This window comes from Camponotus floridanus, unplaced genomic scaffold (assembly GCF_003227725.1).
Source record: "Camponotus floridanus strain SB8 unplaced genomic scaffold, Cflo_v7.5 scaffold16, whole genome shotgun sequence".
NCBI lineage: Eukaryota > Metazoa > Arthropoda > Insecta > Hymenoptera > Formicidae > Camponotus > Camponotus floridanus.
In genome coordinates, this window is record NW_020229281.1 from 1,112,678 (window position 1) to 1,138,641 (window position 25,964).

Here is a 25,964-nt window from a genome sequence, read left to right on the forward strand (position 1 = left end):
TCGGTTTGACTATGCATATATATATACATATACACAAGATGAATGTTATTTATTCTATAAATAGCGAGTTGAAATTTCACGTGTTACATGATACTCCGTGATCGATAATGCGAATGCGTCAGGGGTAGGGATATTTTATCGCCTATATAAGGGTGGCAAGAGGTCAGAGGACCATCGCCTCAAAATCTGAATTTTATAAGATCCCGACTTTGATTTTCAAAAGATGATTGAATTGCAAAGATCGAATGGGTACTAACGTTCGTATTGCCGTATCTCCCTTATTTTTATTTTATACATCATACTCCTCGCTCTATAATATACGATATATTTATTTTATATCAGATGTGAAGCTCTCGAATAATATTTTGTTATTTTTTTCCTAATTATATTAAAAAAGGTTGCAGTTAAAAATATTTATTTTTACATGAAAATATATCGATGAAAAAATAGTCAGGATTGATATTTTAACAAATGCAAAAAATAATTTCAGCAGGTAATGAATAAAATCTAACAAATTTTAAAATCTAATAAATTTTAACAGGTAATGAATAAAATCTTAAAAAAGTTAATTATTATATATATATATATATATATCTTATCAATAATTATTAATTTATATTCTCGCAAGCATTGTCAATATCTTTAAGCCACGACACGCCCTATCTGCGACATGAATGGCCTCGATCGCGGATGTATTATCGGCAAGTGATTATAGCTGTAGATATAGCCAATTTCGAAGATCTCGCTATGGTCGGACAGATCTAGCACCTCGTAATTGCCATTGAACCTCGCGTCCAATTTCGTCTGACATTTGACGTGCACGCGCGAAGTACTGCCTTATATTTACGTCTACCTACATCAATCCTTTCAACTTTTTATACGTATAAAATAGTGCACCCGTCAATCGCACATCAATAAAAAAAGGATTTTATTTATAATAAGAAATAAATTTTTATTTTTAATAATACAATGACATTAAACTTGCACGATATTGCGTTAATTATTTTATAATTATTTTTAATATCTCTTGTTTGTTTGTTAACATAAACTGTGATGAATTGATATTCAATCATCAATCATCAGATTTGTTCGAATAAATTATGTGTATCCTCTCCGCCGAATTTTGTAACATCATAATTGAGAGACTTGGTGTGCAAAGGTGACGTAAGTGCACATTTGGCGGAAAATGTATCGTACATCAGTTGCCAAGCATCTTCTGCAAGAAGCTGATTTGTTCGAACACGTTTGAAAGAGAAACTATAAAGTTTTCCGATTATATTGGAACATCAGACAACTGTGCGCTAGGTAAGCACAGGAGACTTTGTCCTCGACAGCACAAAGGAAGGATACTTTGACGTATTTTAAACGTCTTAACGCGGCTTTGTAAGCGGATGGGATTTTAGCGAGCTTCGCGCGACAGATGGCTTATGACAATATTGATTCACTGCTCGGTGTATTACATTTACATTCGCGTCTTGTTGAACAAACAACCGTGGACAAGATCGATGCGTATAGTAAAGAGCTTATAATGTCGAAATTTCTATATTATAAATTTAATTACTTTCGCGAAAGAGATTAAAGCGATAATTAAAACGGGAGATAAAAATATAACAGAGCTTTCTGCAATTTGCAATCTTAACTTTGCAACTAGAATTTATCTTCTCTCAGCGAATCGATAAAACGGGGAAGATTATTAATAAATTCATAATTTTCCAATGTTATAATTTTCGATATTATATATTTTTTTAATTTGCATCTCTATGAAGAGATACAAATTTTGTTCAAAATTAATTAAAAAATACAAATAATAAAATTAATTGAATAATTAAGTTACTTATTTGTTTTTCTCTTCTTCTCTCTCTCTCTTTCTCTAAAAAATAGCTTGCTGAAAATCCTTTCATCTTTCATTAATTCGAAATTTATTGATGCTTTAATATCGCCAAAGAAAATGAATTTCATATTCCTAAAAAGAATCTGCCATTAAAATCACGTCGTAAATATCGAATCAGATTTTATTCGATCTGCAAATGTTCTGGCTAAAAATTTTAGAATCTTCTGCATAGTTTCGTGTTCTCTAAATATACAGTTTTTCCTTTTTTTTATGAAATTTAAGATCAACTAAGAAACGCATGGCTGAAACTTTCTTATTCCTTCAAACCTAAGGTGAAATTTTTCAGGACGCGGCAAATTTACATACGATGAAGGGATCTGCGCTTAATTTTCTTTGATCCTCTCATGTTAATATTTACGACACACTATTCGTCGCTGGCTCGTATTGCATCGCAGTAGATAGTACTACGTTTGATGCATCTTTCGCGCTGAAACGCATTCACATGCGACGGATGTAGCAGACAGGCAGGCGTAGAGATCTTCTGGCGTACTCTGTGCACGTAATATCATAAAATTACCGGCGTGAGAATTGCGTTTGCGTTGCACTACCGAAAAGTTTCCCGATAAAACCATCACGTTCGCGAAAAAGCCGTCCCCTCCTCTCGTGTTCGATTTTCGGTAAATCGTTTTTTGACGCGTCCGATGGTTTCATCGGAGATTTTGGAGCGTCAAGACGTCTCTTTATGACAAACTTGAAGTATTTCCGAATATTTTTGTATATCTTAATTTGCTTATCACGCGAAGAGATAAAGAGAGAGATGGAGGGAGAGAGAAAAAATAATTTCAATATTTTTAAACTATAACAATGCAGCTTTCTGTCGCGAATTAAAGTGAAATAAAAAAAATATTTGCTACGGATTCAAGCCAAATATGATTTGAATTTTTCCATTCTGCAGAATATAAAAATTGAAACTACTCGATGGAGCTTGTAAAAATTCATTCAAACTAAAAGCGCTGAATTTTGATGATTCGAAAATATGATTATCTGTTGATGTGCCCCTTTGCCCTTTTATGGCATCGAGAGATTTAATCTGACCGAAATTCGAATCTCTTTCTGGCCTCTGCTAGTTAACCAAGTATCGTTCGCCAGCTCTCGGATTTCGGCGGGATGCGTTTTAACTCGATACAATGTACGCTAAAATGCACTCACCCGTAAATGGATTATAAATTATTTAATTTGAGAGAGAGAGAGATAGAGAGAAGAGTGAAAAAGAGAGTATATACATATATAGTGCGTGCTCTTGCGAGGAATCAAATGAAAAAAACTGAAATTAAATTTAGAATATCAAAGAGCACGGCATCTTTTGCCTTTTACATTTATGTAAAGTGTCGCAAAGCAGATATTAAAGAGAAGAGTTTCATCGATTAGTAGCCTTGTTATTATGAATTACGATAAAGAAATGTGCAATAGAACACATCCAAAGAAATCGATAAATTTATTTATAATTTACATCGTGCTGAAACAAGATCAAAAGATCAAAGTATTTCATTGATTTTTAGTAAAACCACTTTGTTCCTCCGTTTTACATTTCATTGATTATGGCTGCAAGTTTTACTCTGAAAAATCAGTCACTGGCTGATTCTTTTCAGTAAAATCATCTTTTTAGTAAAATTATTTTATAACAATTAATACTACTAATTAATATAAAAATTAATACTAATAAGTGAAACCATTGCTTATCAACGATAATATACTGATTCCATTTTCAAAAGAGTATGAAATTTTAAGGTACCTCTTTTCTCATATTCACGTACATAATGCATGGAATAGTATAGAGAAAATTGTCAGCAGCCCTCGCGAATTGAGCTTTCTTTTGTCTTCGGCAGGAAACTTGAAATTGAATCTGTCGCGTTAAAGACAAGTAACTTATCTCGCAGAAGCATGCTTTCACGGTATTATCTTTGCACTTGCAATCAGTATTGTTGCGGGATGTAAGCTAAAACTTTAGACAATAACACGTGCCGCGCGTCCAATGACAATTATCAAACGATTGAATAAAACCAAACTTTGTCGATATTGATGTACACGGAGTAGTCATTGTGTTTCACGGAACTAGAATGGTTGAGTTACAATATAACTGGAATTAGTCATCCGTCGGATTTTCGATGAGATTGAACGAATAAAAAAAAATGCATCACAGTGCAGAAATGAAAGTTGATGTAAAATATTGACAATCCGCATTTGTGCATAAATCATATCGTTTTTTTTTTTTCAATACATTCTCAATATATTATCTTCAAAAAAGTCAGTTTTTCCAAAGCCATACTTTACTCTCAATATTTGTCGTTACTGAAAAAAATTTTTTTCCAGTATTGTAGGGAAGCTATAATATAAATTTTAAAATTTACAAAAATTGTAGTCATTACATATAAGATTTTTTTATAATAGAATTACACGAGATTTAATCGACCAATAATAATATGCACGATGTTTGTCGCATGTTATGCATGAAACTGTTATAAGAGATTCAAAATCCTAATTGCATCTTTACCAACTTGCTCGCTATTTACTTTGGAAATGACAGCAAGTCATTCAACTGCAGATGCTCCACCTATAATTTCTCTACAGTCGCGTAAATAGTACACAGAATATAATCGATGAATAGTAGTCATCCTTGTGCGAGCTTATTGTTCTATCGATTCGCTTAGAAATCCATTTAGATAGGATAAACGACGTTAGACAATGGCTCGCATTCAACAAGTAATGAAGCTAAAACGATCAGTGGACCATCCAGTTGACTGAGCTAACGATTTTGAGTGCTCGTTCCAAGTGTAAAACTTTCATCGACAATCTAAATCCTATGTCGACAAGTTTCATCGACAAAAAAAGGATATCGTTAACAAGTAACTCCAACTCTTCAAAGACTTGCGCAAAAGTGGAGTGCGAATATTAGCTTTATGTTATATTTTCAATATTAATTTTTGTAAACAAAAATGTGATATTAATTAATCTCGAAAGAATTGGGTAAACGGACAAAGTTTCCAATTTTATTATGTGTGAATATAAATAATTATAAATTTAGAATAGTTTTTGTCTCCCATATCTTTTATTCCGCGCATGTACTTTCTACTATTTACACAAATTCTTCTTTAAATCCAACCATGTAAATTTATCAAGACATTTCTGCTACGAAGATTCCGGCAGCTCTACAGATATATAATCGATTTCGGTTTCATATCTTATTTTCGCTCCGATTTCAGTTCACGGAGAGAAAGATCTGCGGCTGCGAAAGTTTTCGCATCTTTATTCGTTATCTTTTTTTTCTTCTCAACGAGCACGTTGAATAGAAGAGGGAAACGGATGCGGAGGGGGAAAGAAAAATGTGGAGTGACTTACGAAAAAATAAGAGAGACGAGAGTGCGAAAGAAGAGAGATCTTGATAAAAACTAGCAAAGTAGGTCGTGGACTACCAAGTTGCCTCCTGTCCATTATTTCCGTCTCTCATTCACGCGCGTTATTTGCCGTTTCCGTTCGCACGTGAAGATGACGAGGGAAAAGAAAAACAAGATGGACAAATATGGAATGATCAAAACATTATATTGACATCGTTCGTACATTAACGTCTAGTCTGTGATTTCCGAGATTGAATTCATTCGAGAAATTAGATTATTAAATAGATTATTAAATTATTTAACATTCTGGATTTGACGTTTCTCTACGTCTTTTCTTTTTCAAATAATGAATAAAATTACGATATATTAATGATATATACGATATATTATAATGATATAAATATATTTTTGCATTTTTATAATTCATAAATTTTAATTACGATACATATAAATAAAAATAATTTCTGAGAATCTTGTAAATTACGAATATTTTAAGAGAGAATCAATAATGAGATGAAACAAGATAAAAATAGATATAAATATAAGAAATCTGCTCAAAGGCATGTAAAACATTGCGTTAATAATCGAACAAAGTAGAATTCTTCAGTTTGCGATGTCAGGAAATGAAATGTCATCAGAATCGTTCGGTTTGTATATTTAGCATATTTTTTCATTTCTTTGAAAAATTTTTCCCGCAAATTTTTTCTCTCTTTTAATCGCCTCTCGCTCTGAACATCCATCATGTTCATTGTGTTCACCAGCGATTCAGCTGTCTATTCGTTCGTAGAATATACACTGGCAACCTATGAAACCGACAGCTGCCGGGTGTGGCTTAATAAGTTTCGTCGTTCATTCAGGCAGCAGTCCAGGACAACGCAAGGAAAATAAGAGGAGGGATGGATGCGAGAAGGTGGTGAACTAAGAAAGACGGTGTGTCGGCCGAGGGGACGAGAGGAAAGGGACGAAGGAAGAATCTCCAATAGTCCAATACCCCCAGCTAGAGCTTAAAGCTCTTTGTCTCTATCTATCTCTCTCTCTCTCTCTTTCTCTTTCTCTTGGATACCGGGATGCCAATAGCTAGCATGCCTCGGGCTCTGCTCCTGCGTACCACGATAAGTCGCACTAGTACAGACGTACTAGTACCATACTACTGTCTACGTTTCACGTCGATATGTCACGTGTAAGCTACAATAACCAGCCGGAATTTACAAAACAAATGTATATAAACTGTAAAGCATAAGCCGTAAGCTCTCTAGTTGTAAGCAGTCTCGCAGTTTTCGACATTCGCGCGTATTCAGATATAATAAATGTTCGGAATACATTGTACACGCACAGAATACGAATGCGTATATTATTTATCGTTAAACGCAGTGTATTTGTACGAACTTTATGACATATCGACTATTGTGTTTGATCGGAGTCTGATTTTAATTCGGTGCACGCGTGAATGCTTGAATCGCGATGCAAATTGTATAATGCACACGAGTGAGTCTATTCTGTATACGTTACACGTGGAGAAATAATCTTGTTACAACGTGCTCTCTATTATTTTCATATCGCTATCAATAGCCTGTAAAAACATTTGGAAGAAACACGGAAAGCAATCGTTTATCTTGCAAATAGCAATTATAAATAGAATTAATTTATAAAAATATAAATTTATAAATTTATTTGTTTTAAATAATATTAAAAATAGGAGAAAAAGATATAACTGCCGATAATTCATAATCTCTAATAGAAAAACTTTGCAAATTTCTTAAAAATAAAATTCTACGAAACATAGACACCTACGTACCTAATTTATCGAGAAAAAATTATTGGCAATTAACCAGTTATTTTTATGCACAACTTTTTCCAACTTTATTCCTCTCTGCACGTCGTCATAAATTTTGCTATGCGTGATACGTCACTACAAATACTCGCTTCTATTTACTATCTACTTTTTAATATAAATCGCAAATATATTGTGTGTTAAATTTTAGTAAAATTTTAATAAAATTTTAGTAAAAATGCTAAATTTTAGTAAAATTTATATCAATTTAAATAAAATTATATTAAACTAAAATAAAATTAAAATAATTAAAATATAATAAAAATAAAGAAAAGAAATCCAATTGTTGATGACAACATATACTAATATAATTCTTCCCAAACGTTAAAGAGAGCCACTTTATTGGATGTTCGAGATAATTGCGTAAGATATTCGAGTGTGTAATTTAACGAATCAGATACCGCAATCAAGTTCATCGATCCGATAATGTGTAATGGCCACAAATCCGGTGAGTCTAAAAATAGAACTATGACTACACGATCATTCGAAAAGTCGAATAATCTCATGCGATTGTATAATACTGTATATTTTCAAATAATTGGTCAATATTGGGAGAAATTCATCGTCGTGGATTCTTTTAATCATTATCTCGCGAGGCTTAAGCATTACAAATGAGCGGTGTTCTCGGAATTCGTCGGGGATATGGATTTTTCTCTTTGACCTTGTAACGTGGTCTTCGTCCTCACGGGGGTGAGTAACAATACGACGAAGTGAGTTGTTGTGGCGAAATCGATAAGTGTTATAAATGCGCAGTGTACGTATAATCGTTACTTATATATGTTACGAGACTAAATCTTACCTTTTCAATTTTGCGCTTCAACTTTAATCATTTTGCTAAGTATCTAAATATATTACATGATACATTTATAAAGTAGAAGGTTTTATTAAGATATCTCTCGCTTTAATTAACTAAATGATAAAGTATATAATTTCAACGAGACGTCGCGATAGCAAAGATAACTCTATCAACAATTTTAACAGCCGCGCTAAAATCTCATCCATGATAAATATATTAAGATTCACGTTAATATCTTATATAATATTCATTAAAAAACGATGATGGAAAAAACTTGCGTTGCTTTTCTCGCAAAGCAATCTTCAGTTTTCTCGTGAGCTTGTCTCTTCAGCTCCGAAAAATAACACTTGACGTGTAAACTGTCTCGCTGCGACAGATGGACATGGTCTTACAGAGTGATGTTTTTTTTCTTTTTATCGTACAGCAACTTTTCTCGCCGCAGTGAAACTAGACGGAATATGGTCGGCCGCTCAAAAAGAGGATTTGCTGTCGCGCTCGACGAATAAACGTAATACGTCTGCATAAAAATGTATGCTGGAAAAGAAGAATAGTTTAATTAATTAATTTATACTTGCATTATATATGTACACTCGCATCACGGTCATTAATACATATTTATCGTTTGTTTCGTTTGTCTGCCTTTTTCGTGGAACTGTAAATTAATTCATTATTCTTAATCGAGGAAAATGCCGGCGATTAATATTTCAGAGATCGCAAACCAACTTGAATCATGTCGTCCTATCCCGAGGGTCCTATCATTCTTCCTTTAATGGAACAAAGTAATTTCGCTTCCGCGATATCCTTCGTTTAAATCGGATATGGCGACTAAGGCCGCGATTAAAGCGATACTCGGCGAGAGAACTTTCGAAGCCAGCTATTACCATAAGCGATTCTGATTGCTTGACGGATAAAATTTTTCATGACAATGATATCTCGAATCTTATCGAACAATAATATCAACTACAACAGCAACAATTTACGGTAATAAATGATAGAGCGATGTATAAGAGCAAGTAGCACATTTTATTGCTAACATTAATGGACAAATCACATTATCGTTGTTGGTTTAAAGCCCGAATGGAATTATCATCCCTCAAAGAGCATCGAACCGCGAAGATCTCTTGATGTACTTGCCACGAGCGACGATGCGTCTGAGTGCATTATTAACATGGAAGCCGGAAGGTGGCCAACCTCTAGTCTCCACCCAGCTTTCAAGGTAATTAAATGGACTATTGGGAGGGAGGGGGTGGCGGACCGGTAATAAAAGCTTTAGCGCGAGGAAGGCCATATTGTACTTATGTATGCTTGCATTGCTTTCGTGTTCTCGACGACGGATCTGGGACGTGAAAAACGCGAGAAGCCAAGCTTGTGATGAGAAGATAAGATAATAAATAACATTTTTATAAATAAAACATTTTTATATGATATTTATAAAGCTAACGAGACTTATCTTGCAACAAGAGAGAATGATAAAAACCGATGTGATTTCTCTTTCGTTGCACAATCTGATATCTTCCATGATGTTGTGACGATAATTGCATTGTTTTTTACGCCCTCTAATCTATCTTATGCGTGTGGGCATTTTTAAGCGAAGGTGAAACGATCGATCTTCTCGTCCCACCTAATTTGCTTGACTTATGCCACAAAAGAAAGAGAGAAAGAATTGAGTTAAATGATTCATTATTTCATAATTTCATGATAGCATATTTTTCATTTTATTCCAGAATTCTCTTGTTTCAAGATAAATATAACGCTACTCGAAAATAATGAATATTATTTCATTACTCGCTTGTACATGTGTAAGTCTTACAAAGTGCAGTGTTTTAAAAAAAAATACGAATGCAAATAAATTGATAATATAATATATTGATAATATCGTTACTCGATAAATGAATGATGTTCAGGAAGATGAAGAGAGGGAGAGAGAGAGAGAACAGAAATTTGGAAATATAGGGAAGAAAGAGAAAGAAAGAGAAAAATAGAGACAGACAAAGATGGAAGCGCTCTGTAAGCTCTGATGGAACCCATCGCTCTCTCGCAAATTTGATTATATTGCCTCGTTCGCTGCGACCATAGTCATTTACTACTACTCTTTAGAGCACAGATAGTCTGGCACGTGTGCGCACATGTCGCATGGCTCACCAGACTCCGATGAGCCGCGACCATCTCGAAAATCGAATGGGGGTTTGTCTCATCCATTGATTTCCGCTCCGTTTCAAGGCCTGAGAGATTTGAGGAAAACGCGTGGAAAGACGGAATTGCGAGTATTTACCCGCGCGCGCGCGCGCAGACTGTTCTCTCACCGGAAGTAAGTGGAACGAGGAAATGGTTGGCGAAGCTAAAAAATTGATTGACTCAATCATCGCAGAAGCATGCGTTGGCGTATATATTATAAAAGGAACAGCTCCTCGGAAATAGAAGCGAAGCTCTCGCGATAAATCTATTATTAGGCCTGGCGTAAAAGATATTACGAACGAGGCGCAAATACTCTTGACGATAGTATTTTTGGTCACACTTATATTTTTTTCATAATTGATTTTTCCAATTTATTCCGCGTAAAGAGATTGATTAATATTTTATTTGCTATAATCGTTTCAGTTCACATTTTATTTTCATTTTATATCAATTTTTTCGCTGTTGACGTACAATAACGAGCATATTAGTTTTGACCTATTGATATTAAATAATGTGAAAGTCGATACGAAGATTACATTTCGTGATGAGTTTTTGACGAGATAATATCTGTCGCCGACAATCCCTTTTCGCTGAAACTAAATTTGCTACTTCAGCAGAATTTCACATTGATTTTGCATCTAATTGTAAGTGATTATTATTTCATTTGGCCGCGATTAATAGTTTAAATTATTAATTATCGATGTAATTAATAATTTATTTAGATCATAGGGCGCGGTCGACGTATACGACATATATATATATATATATATATATATATATATATATATATATATATACGTAACATGTATACATGTATAACATATACGAAGCATAATGTCTTTTTTTATTTGAATATTTAATGAAAAACAACATGCTATAGTAATATATCGAAGCGTTAGTTCTTTTTCTCCTGGGAGGAAAATTCTTTTCCGAGGTTAGCCTTGCAGTTATAACAGAGGGAGGTTCCTCAGGGACTTCTTTTCCACGCTCCTCTCGCATTCGTCCATTCGGTTTACAAAAGGGAGGATGCAAGGCAGGACAAAGGGAAAAAAAGCTCTTGGTGCGCATTCTATTGTACAGATCTCTACTCTTTCGCGAGCTCTCTTCTCCTTTCCCGTATTCCAACAGCTACCTTTCTTCTCCTCCTTCTCTCGAACAATTTCCTTTCCTCCTTTGAGCCGTTCTTATCTCCGGATAATAGCGGAAGGAGGAAAACTCCCTCACGAGAGGGATAGGTCGAGAATGCGCGGCAGTCTCGAAATTCCACGCGATCCTAAGCCATATTAAATTCGCCTAACGGGTGACCCATTAACCCGCAAGATTATAACCCATAGTTAGTTTCCGCGGGACAACGCGTTTTTTTTTTATTTTTCGCGAATCACGAGCAGATCGATGGCGCGGTGTCGTGCAAATGACTCACCGACATCTAAAATTGATAAAATTGAACGAGTTTATATACGAGGGATTTATCGAGGTTGTTATCTTTATTTAAAACGAGACTATTATACACACGGTTCATTATCTGCGAGACAGCTTTGGCGAGAAAGCAATTGACATCCGGGTCTCTCGCAATCCATAATTTTAAATGTACGGATAAAATACTTCCTGAAATACTTAAAGTCAATCTTCTTGTGGAAATGTCAAGAGAGGAGAATCGTCGTCTTAAATTTTTCAATTTTTATCTCTTCGCAACTTGGTGATTAAAATTCTCTTAAGGTCTTCTTGAAATTATAACTAACAGTACTCCTACATTTTGCTACACCTACGTCTTAAAACTTTGCTAAAGTTCGCTGAAAATACTTCGTCTTCAATCGCTTATAACTGCGAAACTGTTGGTTTCTCGATATTTTCGCTACGAAAGAATCCGCATATCAATGAATCTGCCATTAAACTTGTGATGGGCAAATATTATAACTTTTAAAAAAATATTTGAAGAGAGTTTCCAAGCAATAATTTTCAAAAATATTTAAATTTTAAAAACAAAATCAAAATTATTGACATAATTGATATAAATTATTGATATAATAATTGATTAATGTTTCGATAAAGCTCCTCTATGTAGACAAAATTAAGTGACAATAACGCAATTTCGGTAAACTTGATAAAAAAATCATTTAGTGAAACAGGATATTTGATTTGAGAAAGCGATTGAGTCAAGCATAAATTAGTCAAATATCCGGCAAATATTTAATCTACATCCCTAGTTTCCTCGGGCATTTTCCGATGCATGCTACGAGTGTTTCGCAATAGACTTCAATATTTTATTTTCTTTCCTCGTCCCGATATATCGTCCTTATGGCGTAAATTCAAATCAGGTTCGAGCGTTGATAAAACGGAATATACTTACGATATGTCGGGCATGTGAAATATTTGTACAAACGGAAAAAGTAAGAAAAAACATTTTAGCAAATGCCTATTTCATCAGCCTTTTCTCTTAATATATTATGAATCTAATATCGCTAAATTATTTCATGTGCGTTGATTTTAATATAGGTATGAATCTCTCAACGCAAATTTTCTGCACGCGTGTGTGTGTTAGAATTGTCATGAAAATTACACCTATAAATATTGTCGGACATTAAGATTCAGAATATATTAGTTGGGAATAAATTAGGAATTGTGGACGCGGCGCATTGTGTTCTTTGCAGCACAATTTAATTTACAGTATCTCATAAATATGGACTAGACAACACGGAGAAAGCTCAAAGCTTATCGGAATCTACCACTTAAAAGCTAAACGTAGAGAAGTACAGAAGCGGCATTAGCGACTATATATACGTCACATTGACGATTGGATTTTATGAGACATTAATCAGCTTATTGTTTTAGTTTATACTCAGGTGTATGAGCGCGAGCTAACTTGATTGAAAATGGATTTAAACGCATGTTTATGCGATACTTGATTACAAAATCCGATTCTGTTCTTTAACAGAAGATTGACAAGCCGCGGAAATCATTAATTCTATTTACGTGCGTCACGAGGTAAAAACTTTCAAGGTAACGGACGTTTCTATCAAATGATTTACATATGAATTATGTATGACAACTAAAGTTTGATTCTGCAAGTTTATAAACTATCGATAATAAGAATATACATATATATAATATACTTTGTATAAAATTGGAGATTTGAACTACTCTTAATGAATATATTATTAGAATATATTTTTAATGTCTAGATATTATAAATAAAATAAATTGAGATGTTTTTAGAATTTTTCTGTATTCCTTGTAGAGATCTTATTTATATTTTAAAATAATAATCTTTCCACACTTTTATGGGAAACATTCTGAAAAAACATTCTGCAACAATATTTTATGTGATATTTATTTTATAGAACAATTATTTTTTTATAATTCCGAGATAAAACTTAATTTAACTTATTTAAAATTACATCTTTCTGGCAAAAGAATTGTACAAAAAAATTAGTGAACGTAAAGGCACATTCAATTATTTCAATTATTCCATTTTTGTGTTTTATTTATATTCACATTAATGATCTAATATTATATAAATAATGTTTTAAATGAAATATTTTATATATCAATTAATATAAAATATAATATTCATATCTCGTAAAATATCTACAACGCCTTAAACCCGAGAGATTTCAAAAATCTCAGCTACCTTGACACAGTAACATAAATGTAAGTAGTATGTAATGGTCTGGCTCTTGGCTGACCCACTTTCTCTAGCCATTGCAGTTGAATCTTTGTTTAAGAGCAATAATAATATTTTTATGTACATGCATGTGACAATATTAATGATAGACGATATTTGTGAAATCGAAGTAAGTTAAGATGTATTAAAAAATATTTTATATTTTCACTGTGATGATAAAAGAAGCAGTTGATCTTTATAGATGCTAAATTAAAGATAAATTCTCCCGAGGTAGAGATCTTTTTTGGTCTTTGTTTCGTAAGAAGGGCGACGAGAAAGCAACTATATTGAATAGATGTACTTGAAAATCTCCTTTGCTTTCTCCCGAATCTCGAGCTGAAATCTTACGCGCTGTTAATTGCCACTATTGTTCCCTCTAAGAGAAAGAGTAGCGAAAGAACAAAAGTGCTACTTTGTAGGGATACACCGCTCCTCTAACTCCTCCCTGCTTATATCCAGCACTTGGCGTTCTTCTGTCAAACTCTTCCACCATCCATGTGTCATTCATTGAAATCAACCATGCATTTGAAAGAAACATTTTATTGCCAATAAAATCTTCTTTTATATTATTTGAATATTATTTATATATTATTTTACAATCATATAAATACACACGCTTAATGAAATTAGTAGAAGTATTATTGATTTACAGAGAATATTTTTTTCCGTTTTACATAGAATGATCTCTCAAAGAGAGAGATAAATGTATTTTGATCATTTTTCGAATGCAATCAGGTAACATTGTCTTGATAAATTCATTCTTGTTTATTTCAGGCTTCGCTGTTTCGTCAGATTTATCGGATTTAGCATTCGCAACAATGGGCTGGGCTCTCACTGGTCTTGGAGTGGCTTTGGTCATCGTCATCGCTGCTGGCGCTACACTTGTCCTTTACAGAAGGTAATCATGATGGAAATTCGCATCGCGTGTAGTGAAATAAAATAAAAATATAACACCAGATGATACAAAATTTAATTTCCAAAATAAAAACTTTTAGTCAAAAGCGATATATTTATATCAATTTTTTAAAGAATTTTTTGTCGATTGATTAAAAATAATTACTTATTTATATGTGTATGCATATACGATCATATATTCATATATATCATGGAGAAATGAAAAGTACTGCGAAGTACTTTTAACCTTCTCAGTTCTTCTCTGGAAAGATGATCTTTCCTTTCCAGTTTTAAGGAAGTGCCGCAAGAATATAATAATACATCTTAGATAATAATACATCCTGGATTGCGTTAATGCGTGCAACAGGTGAAGCCATCGTTCACAATTATTATTACACTAGCAATTCAGTGTCTGTTCCATCACAAGTTTGATCCATTCTTTTCTGAGATAATAAATCGAGACTTGTCTCGGGAGAAGAACAATTAAAGATAGTTATCTTTAATTCATATAATTGTCCCGCGAATGGACATAACTCGATTATTATGTTGTGATATGAAATCATATAGTAGATGCAATTAAGAAATGTGTGAATTGAATTTTAGAAAAATGATTCATTTAACATACAAAGTCTTAAATTTAAAATATGTGTACTCTTGTAACATGTTAAAAAATATGCTGTGCCACAACAAATATAAGAAAAAAATATGCAGAGAAATTATTTAATTATTAAAATTATTCATTTATGTAACGTTCTTTATATCATTTGAAAATTATGTAAACAATTCAAAAAAATATTTCAGTTTAATTATCATCGATCAAATTATCGCTAATAATAATAAAGAGCAGAGTAATTTAACACATAATATGCACAAAATATGGTATGCAAACGAACATTCGCATTCAAAATTGATGCTTAAAAAACAGCGGATAATTTTATTATCGAGTTATTTTAATGTAAATCTAATTAATATTATAAATTTAATGTTTTATAAACGAATCGATTAATCGACTTGGGCATCACAATCTGCCCTTTGCTCTCTGCTACTATATCCGATATTTCCGAGTTACGATCTTGAACAAGCCCATTATCTATCTTGTGGCATAAGCATAATTAGCGTTTAGCTTCTGTAATCGTGTCAATCCCGCAGATATTGCATCGGATGGCAATTTGGCACGAGGAATGTCTGGAGCGTCTGCGAGGAATGGAGACAGAGGCTTTCTTGGCTTTGGGCGCCGCGGGAGGAAAAGGTAATGTGTATTTTTGAAAAATGTAAGTTAAATTACGTCCGTTTACTTCCATTGGAAGCTTTTATTACTTTTCGCTCACAGTTATCGGGAAGATATTGATTTATTTGATTACACATTTTTCATTTTAAGATGAACTCGATAAAGCTGATCGAGTCTACCTGGAGACTTTTTAATATTTTTTTTCTATCCGATTATGAATTACGTCAATATTTTAATTGATTTTGATGAAATGCGAATTTTCTTGCTCATAAGCTTCAGAATTTTTTGCGATAGTCTAGCTCTATCACATCACTCTGTATCGCCATTTCTAACGATGACACTATTTGAAGGTGGGATTGGTGAAGGCTCAGCATCCGACCGCTCAGACAATACCAGGCCTATATCGCCAAACTGGGAATACCTCTCAACATCTCCTGCATAGCGATAGCGACCTCCGGCTAGATGCACAAGGCGCCTTTACCAGGTATGCGACCGATTCGATAATTAAATCTCCGCACAATTTTTATTCGTATATATATGACTGGAAAAGCGCGAATATAAAAAGAAGAAGTTTAGCATTTGACTTTCGAGAGGATGTTTAAGTAAGTTTCAGGAGGAAAAAGTTTTTCCTTTCGATTAAAATTAATTTGAAATATCTCTCTGAGCTGATATTATAGACGATAAAGAGGATTTATTTATAAAAAATAGTATTAAAAAATAGTATTAAAAAATATTATATGCGAGAAGCTCTGACAACAAACTGTTTTGTGACGGCAAGAATGCCTCAAAGCATAATTAAATTAATTGCACACATACACACAGATATATTTGTACCTTCAGAGGAATTAATTAAATCAAGTTGGAATATTCTAACTACATATCATTCATATTATTGTAAACTGAAAGCTATCGACAGCGTATATAAAATTATTTTGTTTTAAAAAACCTTAAGTATTTTCTTCGTTTAATTAATTAAATCTTCAATCGCATCTCTCTATATAATTCTTAATCAAATGATCCTCAATTAAAATATCTTAAAAATTTCTCTTGGCATTTACATATATATTTTTGATGAAGTAAAATTAAGTCAGATTGAAATTTAAAAAGCCGAGGATTCGGAAATATTTTATACTACTCTTCACATACCTTACTATGCGTGTAGAATATATTACATCACTCATACTATTATACAGATTTGAGGCTGTCGACAGGGATTTACATCCGCCCCTCGGCGGCAGCACGATACCGCCTCAACCGCTCCGACCAGCTCCTCAACCACGACCGACCGCTCGTCCGAGGCCGTCGCCACTTCAGACGCCGAGCACCGTCGACTATCTGAAGATGCACGAGGCCGGCCCAGGTCCGCTGACGCCGCCACCGTTGTTGCAGAAAGGATCGATACGATCGAGAGTTCCTGGTCCGTCCGTGTTTCTCTTTCAGAGCGAACCGCCAAAGAATCACGGTCCCTTCCCGCCATCGATCGAACATTCCGCCTTCTTGTTCGACGATCCAAAAACGATAGCAGAAAATATTCAGATGACGCCTTATGCCGATCAAAACCACGTGGATTCCAGATCCATCAGGTATACGATAAAAATTCAGGAATACGATAAGAGTAAAATCTTTTATACGCAACTGTAATAGCTTATTTATTTAAAAAATTGAGATTAGAAATGTATGTTGAAATGATAAAGTCTTTTATTTGATTTTTTACTTTACAGGCAATTTGAGCATCCTCCCAAAGATCCACGGTTTAGGTACGGGATGAGTCATTCTCTAGACAGCCGCTTGGACAGCGAGGATGTCAATCGGAATTACGGCGGGTACGAAATTGTTCAGAGGAATCATGTCGCGCGATCGTACGTGAGAAACGATCCCAGAAGGTTATCGAATAGTTTGAACGCGACAAATTCGTCGAACGCGGCCAGTCAGATGATCATGGAATCGATATACGGACCTCAAACCGTTTCCAAGATGCTTCAGAATAGCGATGAGCTGAACGGCGATCACAATCGAAAGAACAGCGACATGCAGAACATTGAGATGACTCCGTTCAAGAGCGCTGTTTCCGGCCACCAAGAGGATGTCGATTCATACATCTTTCACGGCGCTCTGTCCAAGTCGCAAGACCTCCAACGAGTCTCGCAATATATTCAAAGTCTGCCTGATTTTCCCGTCTACGAGCCGGTGAACGAAATTCAAGCATATTCGAGTCGGGAGTCGATATTGTTCGCGAACGCAATTCAGGGATCTATCGGAGACGATGCAAAGATCACGAGCGAATCAGCCTCGAGTCCGATACCACCGCCACCCGCGCCACCAGATCCACCGCAGGAGATTCCTAAGAAGAGTAGCCCGACCACTGGCGAGAGGATCTTCAGCGCACTCAGATCCGTCACTACGCAGAGCTACATAGATGCCTCGGAATTTTATAAGTGAGTTACTATTGAAAAGTGATTAATTATCAAAAATTTACACTATTAAAAACTGAGGAAAATATATATATGAATCAATAGTGAGAGGCAACAAATCTGTAATTTTGGTTCTTTTTGTTAGATGCTAGTTTTCATTTTGGAAAAAGAAACAATTATAAAATTTTAAAATTAATTATAACTTTTTTCAAAAAAGTGTTCAATAGTTCAAAAAATAGAGAAAAAGCATAAACAAAATTATTTTAATGCTGCATGCTATCTTATGATATTCATTCTTATCCTTACAAAAAATTTTTTGATGTCGAATCTTAATATTTTTTCTACAGTTCGGTGCTTTCCTCAGCGCAACAAATACAGCGGCTTACATTTCCACCGTTCGTAAACGACAATACCGGAGAAAATTTACAGGATGCTGAATACTTGCAAGATATGCGGGATATTTATGCGGAGACCGATCCGGATGTGACCGGTCCGGATGGTTCGAGACGGAGTTCTGATCTTTATAGTCCTGAATTAAATCTGGAAGCTCATAGAACAGCGCAAGAAGTATTAATTCATTTGTTTGTTTTACATAATATCAACAATAATGATATTTTTCTTTATTCTTACTTTCTTATATCAATATTTTTGTGACGTGTGTGTAGGTATACAATAGTTTACAAGATCCACCATCGTCTCCTTTGTTGGTTAAAGAAAACAATCATGAGTCTTATACTTATTTATCAGATCCAAGTTTCACTCGAACGTCGGAGGTACGTGTTGCATTTTATTTCTTACGATTAAAAATCAATATATATCGATTGTAAGAAGTATATTACATTTTTATTATTATTTAATGCAAAAAACATCAGATACCTAGATTCATCAGATTGTATTCTTTATTACATACAAATTTATTAAATATAATATTCTAGGACATTTTCAACAGCCTCGAACAACGACGTAAAAGTATAGAAAGACTGAACGGTATTCACGAATATGTAGAATTTGATGTTGCCGATCCATCAAGGTAAGAATTGAACATAGAGAAAAATTATACAATATTCCTTTAAATTGTCTCCTCTTCATTATCTTCAAACATTGTAAAAGTAAAACATGTGCATTATATAAAATTTGTCTCTTTAGGAGGAGGAATAGCCAAGAATTGTATACCGTAGAGGAAGTGCAATTAAAGAGACGACTTTCGCAAAATTTAGAGGAGTCGTATCTGGGTTATGCAATGAACGATTATACTAGATTAGGAAATCGTCGAGGTTCACTGGGTCCCGAGCCGGAACCGCCGCCCGACGAATCTACCTTGAAAAGAGCAATTAGTTGCGAGAGTGTATGTTCCGATACTAGCGTGAATCTGAACGATCTCGAAGAAGCACCCATTGTAGGCCATATTTGTGTCGGACTCGAACACGAGAGATGGGGTGGTCGCGGAAGCGATTGTGAAGGCGATTTGGTCGTGAGTGTCCTGGAAGCTAGAGATCTTGTTGCTGCCGACGATATTCCAGCACAAGATACTTTTGTTAGGTAGCTATTTCTCGTTTCTTTTCTTTGTTTTTCAATATATTATTCTCAGTAAAACTAGTATATCGCATTAATTGTGATACAATGTTTTTTATAAATTCAATTAATAATTTCTTTTAGAAAACATATCGCCATTTTTCATTATAATGATTCATTCTCTTTTTCTCTGAAAGAAAATAATTATTTAACTTTCAAATACAAGTATTCAAAATCTTTTTTTTTCGTAGGGTATGTCTTTTGCCCGATAGGCAGACTCACGTACAAACAAGGATTTATAGGGGATGTCCATCGCCTAGTTATCAGGAGAAATTCCTATTTCCCCTCGATGGCGGTCCGGTAGGCAAGACATTACTCGTTGAGGTGCTTTTCGCTATTGACTTTTTTTCACGCTATTTCTATTTGATGTAAATTAAATATCACGAATAGTTAAAATAAATTTTTTTTTATCAAATGTTAATTTGAAATATAATTGAATATAATTGATGTTGAAAACAGGTTAATAATTTGGATTAAGTTTATAGCGATACGTGAATTGAAATAGATTTTTCCTTCCATTATTCAGGTGTTTTCTGATGAATCTAGCATCGGCGGCGGCGCATCATTAATCGGTGAAGCCAGTTTAAAACTCGGACCTGTGGGAAGACCACCAGCTACGACGTGGTTACCGCTCAGTGGACCTGCCTTACCCACTCCGCATCTAGGAGAGCTGATGTTCTCTCTCAGTTATTTGCCAACGGCGGAGAGACTCACTCTCGTAGTAGTTAAAGCTCGCAATTTGCGCGGCGCGAATTCAACTCCGGGTGATTTTTTCGTTAAGGTAATTTAAATTCATCATACTCTTCCATAAATATATTCATATATATTTCGATAAATGATTTGAGAAAAAAAGTATGCCAACATATATTTTCTTTCACTAAGGTATACCTACTTCAACAAGGAAAAAAGATACATAAAAAGAAGACGTCCGTGAAGAAAGGCGAAAAGAGTCCGATCTTCAACGAAGCGATAATATTTAGCATGCCAGCGCATACTTTACAGGTTTTGAATAAATTTCCACTTTGAAACGATATATATTACAATGAAAATACAATTTAACATTATAATATATATATAGTTATAATTGCAAATCATCGTCAAAGCGAATTCTAATCGATTTTTCGATCAATCAAATCTCGCTTAAAAAATATGGAGTGTTAAAATTCCCTTCCATACGAATATATTTTATAAATCGATATGGTATTCTTACAAACTTATATCTAGTTATTTAGAGATCTTTCTATCAAATCTATCTTTTTCCAGACTATACAGTTGAGATTGACGGTGGCGGAATTGAACGGCGATCAAAGTACGAGTCCAAAGGCGTATTCTGTCGGCCACATCATCATAGGATCTACCTCGACGGGAAAAGCGTTGGCGCATTGGAGACAAATGTTAGCGGCCTTGCGGCGTCCGGTCGCCATGTGGCATCCTCTCAGGAAATAGAAACGGAATCGTCGTGTTCAAGGGACAAGAGCAAATGAATGACCGAAGTGGCGGAAAGCAGTCTTAAAGTATAACTTTTCATGTACCATCTCGTATAAAATTTTGTGTCACGCCCGCGTTCTTTGATGTATTTATGCGTATCTGGAAAAGACATACGCAATCTTATATAATCTAAACGTAAAATAAGATAAAATTTCTTACGCAGAGATGCGTGCCATAAGCATCCTATCTAGTATGTTAACGATCGTTCAGACTACTGTGTGTGGCGGTAAATGCGCGATATCGTTTAACAAAGAAATTTACAATCGACATGGAATCTTACTGCACATTGCGGGAACCGATATTACTTATTACTTAATTCTCTAGTTTGTCGAAAATGAACTCGTCGTCAAGCGCAAATTTTGTGCTAACGTTATCCAGGAAATTGTGCAAATCGCAAAGATAGTTTTGATTAAATATTAAAACTATTTTTCTTCTAAAAGAATAGATAAAACTAGAGAAATTTGATGCGACCGACTGAAATAAGACGCAAAATTTTTAATAATGCGTTCGTTACATATCTGTCTCGAAGCAATTAACTCTTTGAAGCAATTACTTTTTACATTTTATGTATCTCGATCTTAATTGCAAGTCTCTTAGGAACCGAGACAGCACACATGTCCAAAAGACATTTAAAAAACGACTTAAAGACGTCTTCCCAGTTCCACATCCAGTTAATCCGAGTTTAAGTAGTGAATGGACTAATCAGGACCCAGTTTAACATATTAAACTCGCATTAACTCGAGTTGTGGAACCGGGCCTTAAAGTCCTTTAGACATCTTTAAGACATCTTTTAGCCTTTTTGTGCTGTCTGGGAATTAAACTATGAACATTCGACGCCACGCGACTTGAAAATCAATCACGTAGTTGTTAGTAAATTATTGAACTTTTCCTTCATCATCCTTGCAATTCATTTATCATTATCATGAAAACGTTGACTCTCTTTTTATTTTCTTGGAATCGTGAACAAATTTAAAATTTTTTTCACATTATCCATAAAATCACTTTTTTGTGTCATATACATGATTGAATAATTATCATCTCTAAAAACAATAAATACATGGCGCGCACGGTTACTGCGCGGTTATCGCCGTAAATAAAAACGATAAGAATGTATTTTTTCACATATGTGCGTTAATTCTAATCGCACGATCAATTACGATCTGTTCCACGATAAAATAATCCACGTGACGAAAAATCGAAGCCCAATTGCAATATTCGATGGTGTCGGAATTATCTCGAGAGACTGACGGCTCTTGCAATAGATTTGACGATTTTGCATTCGTGAAAAATAAGACATACACAATTTATATAATCGTCATAGTTTCCTGTATAAATATTACACATTGGTTTTTGGGCAATATTATATATCTTGCCTTTTAAGAACTAAGGGTCACAATTTTTGACTATCATTAGAATTTAACTAGATTAGATATAAGAAAGGAATACCGTAAAATTAGCGTGTAAGGCAAAATTGTAGATCTCTCTCTTCTAATTATTTCACGAAAAAAATCTCATCGCTATATGTGATAGTGACCTATATAGTATATTTATGTCTTTGTGATTTGTAGTTTAAAAATTTATTTACTATCTATTAAACGTTTCTTGTAAGTTTATTATAATATAGCAGAATTTAAAATGCGTATTTTTCTGATCAGGATGCAATGAATACAAAAAATTTACATTATTTATTCTATAAAACTAGAGAAATTAAAAAAGAAATTTTTTAATAAGAAGTTTCTACATGCAAAATTCTTAAATTTTAGATTTAATTTAATTTAAAAATCTTGTGTTGAAGCTATTTCTTTTAATTCTTCTAATAGAATTAAAATAGATAAATTTTTAAGTAGAAATTACTTGGCATAGAGAGTGAAGTATTTATAAATTAAAAAGAAATAAAAAAAGAGAGGGAAATTTATTTTTCAAATGATTCCAAATTTAAAAAATTAGAAATTTAATTAATTATAATAGTAGAGAAAATAAATTTCTATGAGTTTATATTCCATTGTTTGTAAAGTGCAATTTGAAACTATCGGCGTATAAGTTCCGACACCCTCGAGCAATCCCGTGACATTCGATTACTACTAAAAAGAAGACAAAAAGAAAAACGATCGGTAACGACTCGCACGAATTAGACAGCCTTTTGGACCTCAACGCCTATTCTATAACTTTTGTACCTCTTCATATACATGATAAAAACTCGCAAGCTTAGTCTTTGTACACGCGCACATACGTGTACATATATATTATATATATATACTTAAAAAAAGAAGATACATTATTATGAGCAAAATTTTACAATCTATACACTCTTCTCGTCTCATAAAAATCCACTATTCCACTTCGCACTTATTAACTTATGCAGATTTTTCTATCGCCAATTACTAATGGGACTAATATCGCTCACTTTTCATTAATCTTCATAAATCTAATTGTAAGGCACACCCTCTTTGCGAACGATATTCTTATCTCTTCACTGATATGTATATTATATACGCAAGAATAAATTTAGATAGAAGGAATCGACAGAAAAATAAATGGGGAATGTGTATTTTGCGAGAATTGTAATGACGAATGTTTCTAATAACGATAGCTAATAATGGTGGGGAAGATTATATCATTGTAAAATTTGTTTATAAGTTTCATATATGTGCGACACTTGGCTATATAATCTTTTATCTATAATTTTAATCTATCAATTTTTACCTATTTTTAAGTTAAAATCGCTAAAACTTGCGAAAATTAAAATTTTCTTTATTAATTAAGTTTGAAATTTTTTGAATAATTTTATAACTTTATAATTTTAAATAGTTTGATTGAAATAGCAGCTTTTTTCGAATCGCGTCAAACAATACGCGTAATTATATATAATTTGCAGATTCTAATTTTAAAAAGAACTGTGCGTGTACGTGTGTATGAACATGTGTGTATGTGTATGTAATAACGAGGCATTGTACATAAGCAAACATACGCATAATTTGCAAACATGCGCATATACATATAAGCCAAGATAAGCAGATTAGCATCTAACACTGTTGTACATCAGCACAAAACTGAATTTTTATTCTTAATACCTATGTGCGATTCACGTCTATGCGCATATTACGTGTCTACTATTACGTGTCTACATGTTTGTCTACACGTGGATGTCGTATATACGGTGTCGCGCAGAAAACGGTTGCTCAGTTTTGTTCAAGGTCCTCATTCCAATGAAAATACGTTGGATTTCCTCGTAATGATAAAGTTATGTGAATGTAATACAAACGAATGCGCTCTCGAGTTATTGCTATTGATATACGGACCGTTCTCGGGATTTCCGTGTATACGATAATATCTAAAATATACGATATATGCGCAAGACGAGTTCAGGGGGAAAGAAATGAGAGCTGTTTAATAGTTTGCATCTCGTTTTTCAGAATTTAATTTTGTCAGAGGCTAGTTATATTATGGTAAAAGATAGAAAATGATAAAAGTAGAAGAATAAAAGACACACACAATGGAAAGGTAATTACAGCAGAAAAGGAATAGGACAAGGCGAAAACATAAAACAAGAAATTCAGAGAAATATAATACAAAAGAAAAGAAAGATGGCCAGAGAGAATGAAAGAAATAGAGAGAACCGAATGATAATGACAATAATAGTGTAGAGTGATTCGTGCCACAAACAGCGTCACTGTATGCGTATCAATAACTATATAGCTTCTTTTTAAATATAATCGATTAAAATCATTAGTTTTAAATTCTCAAGGCGTACGTTGAAAATCATATGTTACTAAGCAATATGTTAATAAATAAATAATAGCAATACTACACGCGCGTCGATAGCTAGAGATATTCCAGTATAATATATCGGTATTATTAATAATTTACAATGTTAACAATTTGTGGGACGAATCATGAAAAACACATAGCGATTGCATGAGTGTACGCGAGAGAGAGAAAGAGAGAAAGAGAGAGAGAGAGAGTTCATATACAAAATATTATATAAAATTTAAATTATTTTATATTTTTGTTACGCCTCTCTGTGATATAATAAGGGCACATTCACATCCCATCCTATATATGTATATATGCGTTATAGTCTTCGTATCTCGTTGATTAAAGTAAGACCTTTTAAAAAATGAACCTTGCCAAGCCTTCCCTATTGCATTTTAAAATGCACTCGAACGTACCTCGAATGTTTAACTCATTAGGAATTACTGGGAAAATCAATCAATTATCGCGTACGCAAATTAATTCTAACAATTCTAACGTGATGTCAACATTAATTTTTATAAAGAAATTGAATAAAATCGCGTGCGCAAATTTTTCATTTTATTTTCAAGAGCATTTAGTATAATATATAAATAATTATGAATATATATCACATACGAGTGATTTATTACCTTGTGTGTATAAATTACTTTTAATTGGACATAAAAGTAGTCGGACTTTTTGGCAAATTTAGAATCAACTTAAATTAATGTGTTTAAATTAATGTTTGTAAAGTAATTGTTTATAAACAAACAGGTACGTTCGAGCTTGTGTTCGTCAAAGGTATAATATATATATATGTATTGTTATACGACATCTTGTACTATACTATATTAATTGTGCGAACAAATTTAACTGCATTGACTTGTGCAGGATACCGTAATTTACTAATGATGGACGGTATTGTACGGCGGACATTTGTATGCTGTACAACA

The 25,964-nt window shown here is 33.8% G+C and overlaps 1 protein-coding gene across 3 annotated transcripts in view; it reads left to right on the forward strand.

Moving 5' to 3' along the window:
• The window catches only part of LOC105251277, a 133,138-nt gene extending 111,901 nt beyond the window's left edge, over positions 1-21,237 (forward strand). For 2 of the 3 annotated variants that reach the window (XM_011257945.3, XM_011257944.3), the window contains 13 exons: positions 14,461-14,584; positions 15,730-15,829; positions 16,159-16,292; positions 17,002-17,391; positions 17,530-18,243; positions 18,567-18,786; positions 18,885-18,992; positions 19,155-19,249; positions 19,366-19,758; positions 19,983-20,115; positions 20,318-20,572; positions 20,674-20,793; positions 21,055-21,237. In XM_011257945.3, the coding sequence (XP_011256247.1) occupies positions 14,505-14,584; positions 15,730-15,829; positions 16,159-16,292; positions 17,002-17,391; positions 17,530-18,243; positions 18,567-18,786; positions 18,885-18,992; positions 19,155-19,249; positions 19,366-19,758; positions 19,983-20,115; positions 20,318-20,572; positions 20,674-20,793; positions 21,055-21,237 (2,925 nt within the window). In that variant the 5' untranslated portion in view covers positions 14,461-14,504. Of the gene's footprint in view, positions 1-9,047; positions 9,067-14,460; positions 14,585-15,729; positions 15,830-16,158; positions 16,293-17,001; positions 17,392-17,529; positions 18,244-18,566; positions 18,787-18,884; positions 18,993-19,154; positions 19,250-19,365; positions 19,759-19,982; positions 20,116-20,317; positions 20,573-20,673; positions 20,794-21,054 lie in introns of those variants that run through there. The other variant, XM_025406963.1, reaches the window with a different exon arrangement.
• The last annotated feature ends 4,727 nt before the right edge of the window (positions 21,238-25,964 follow it).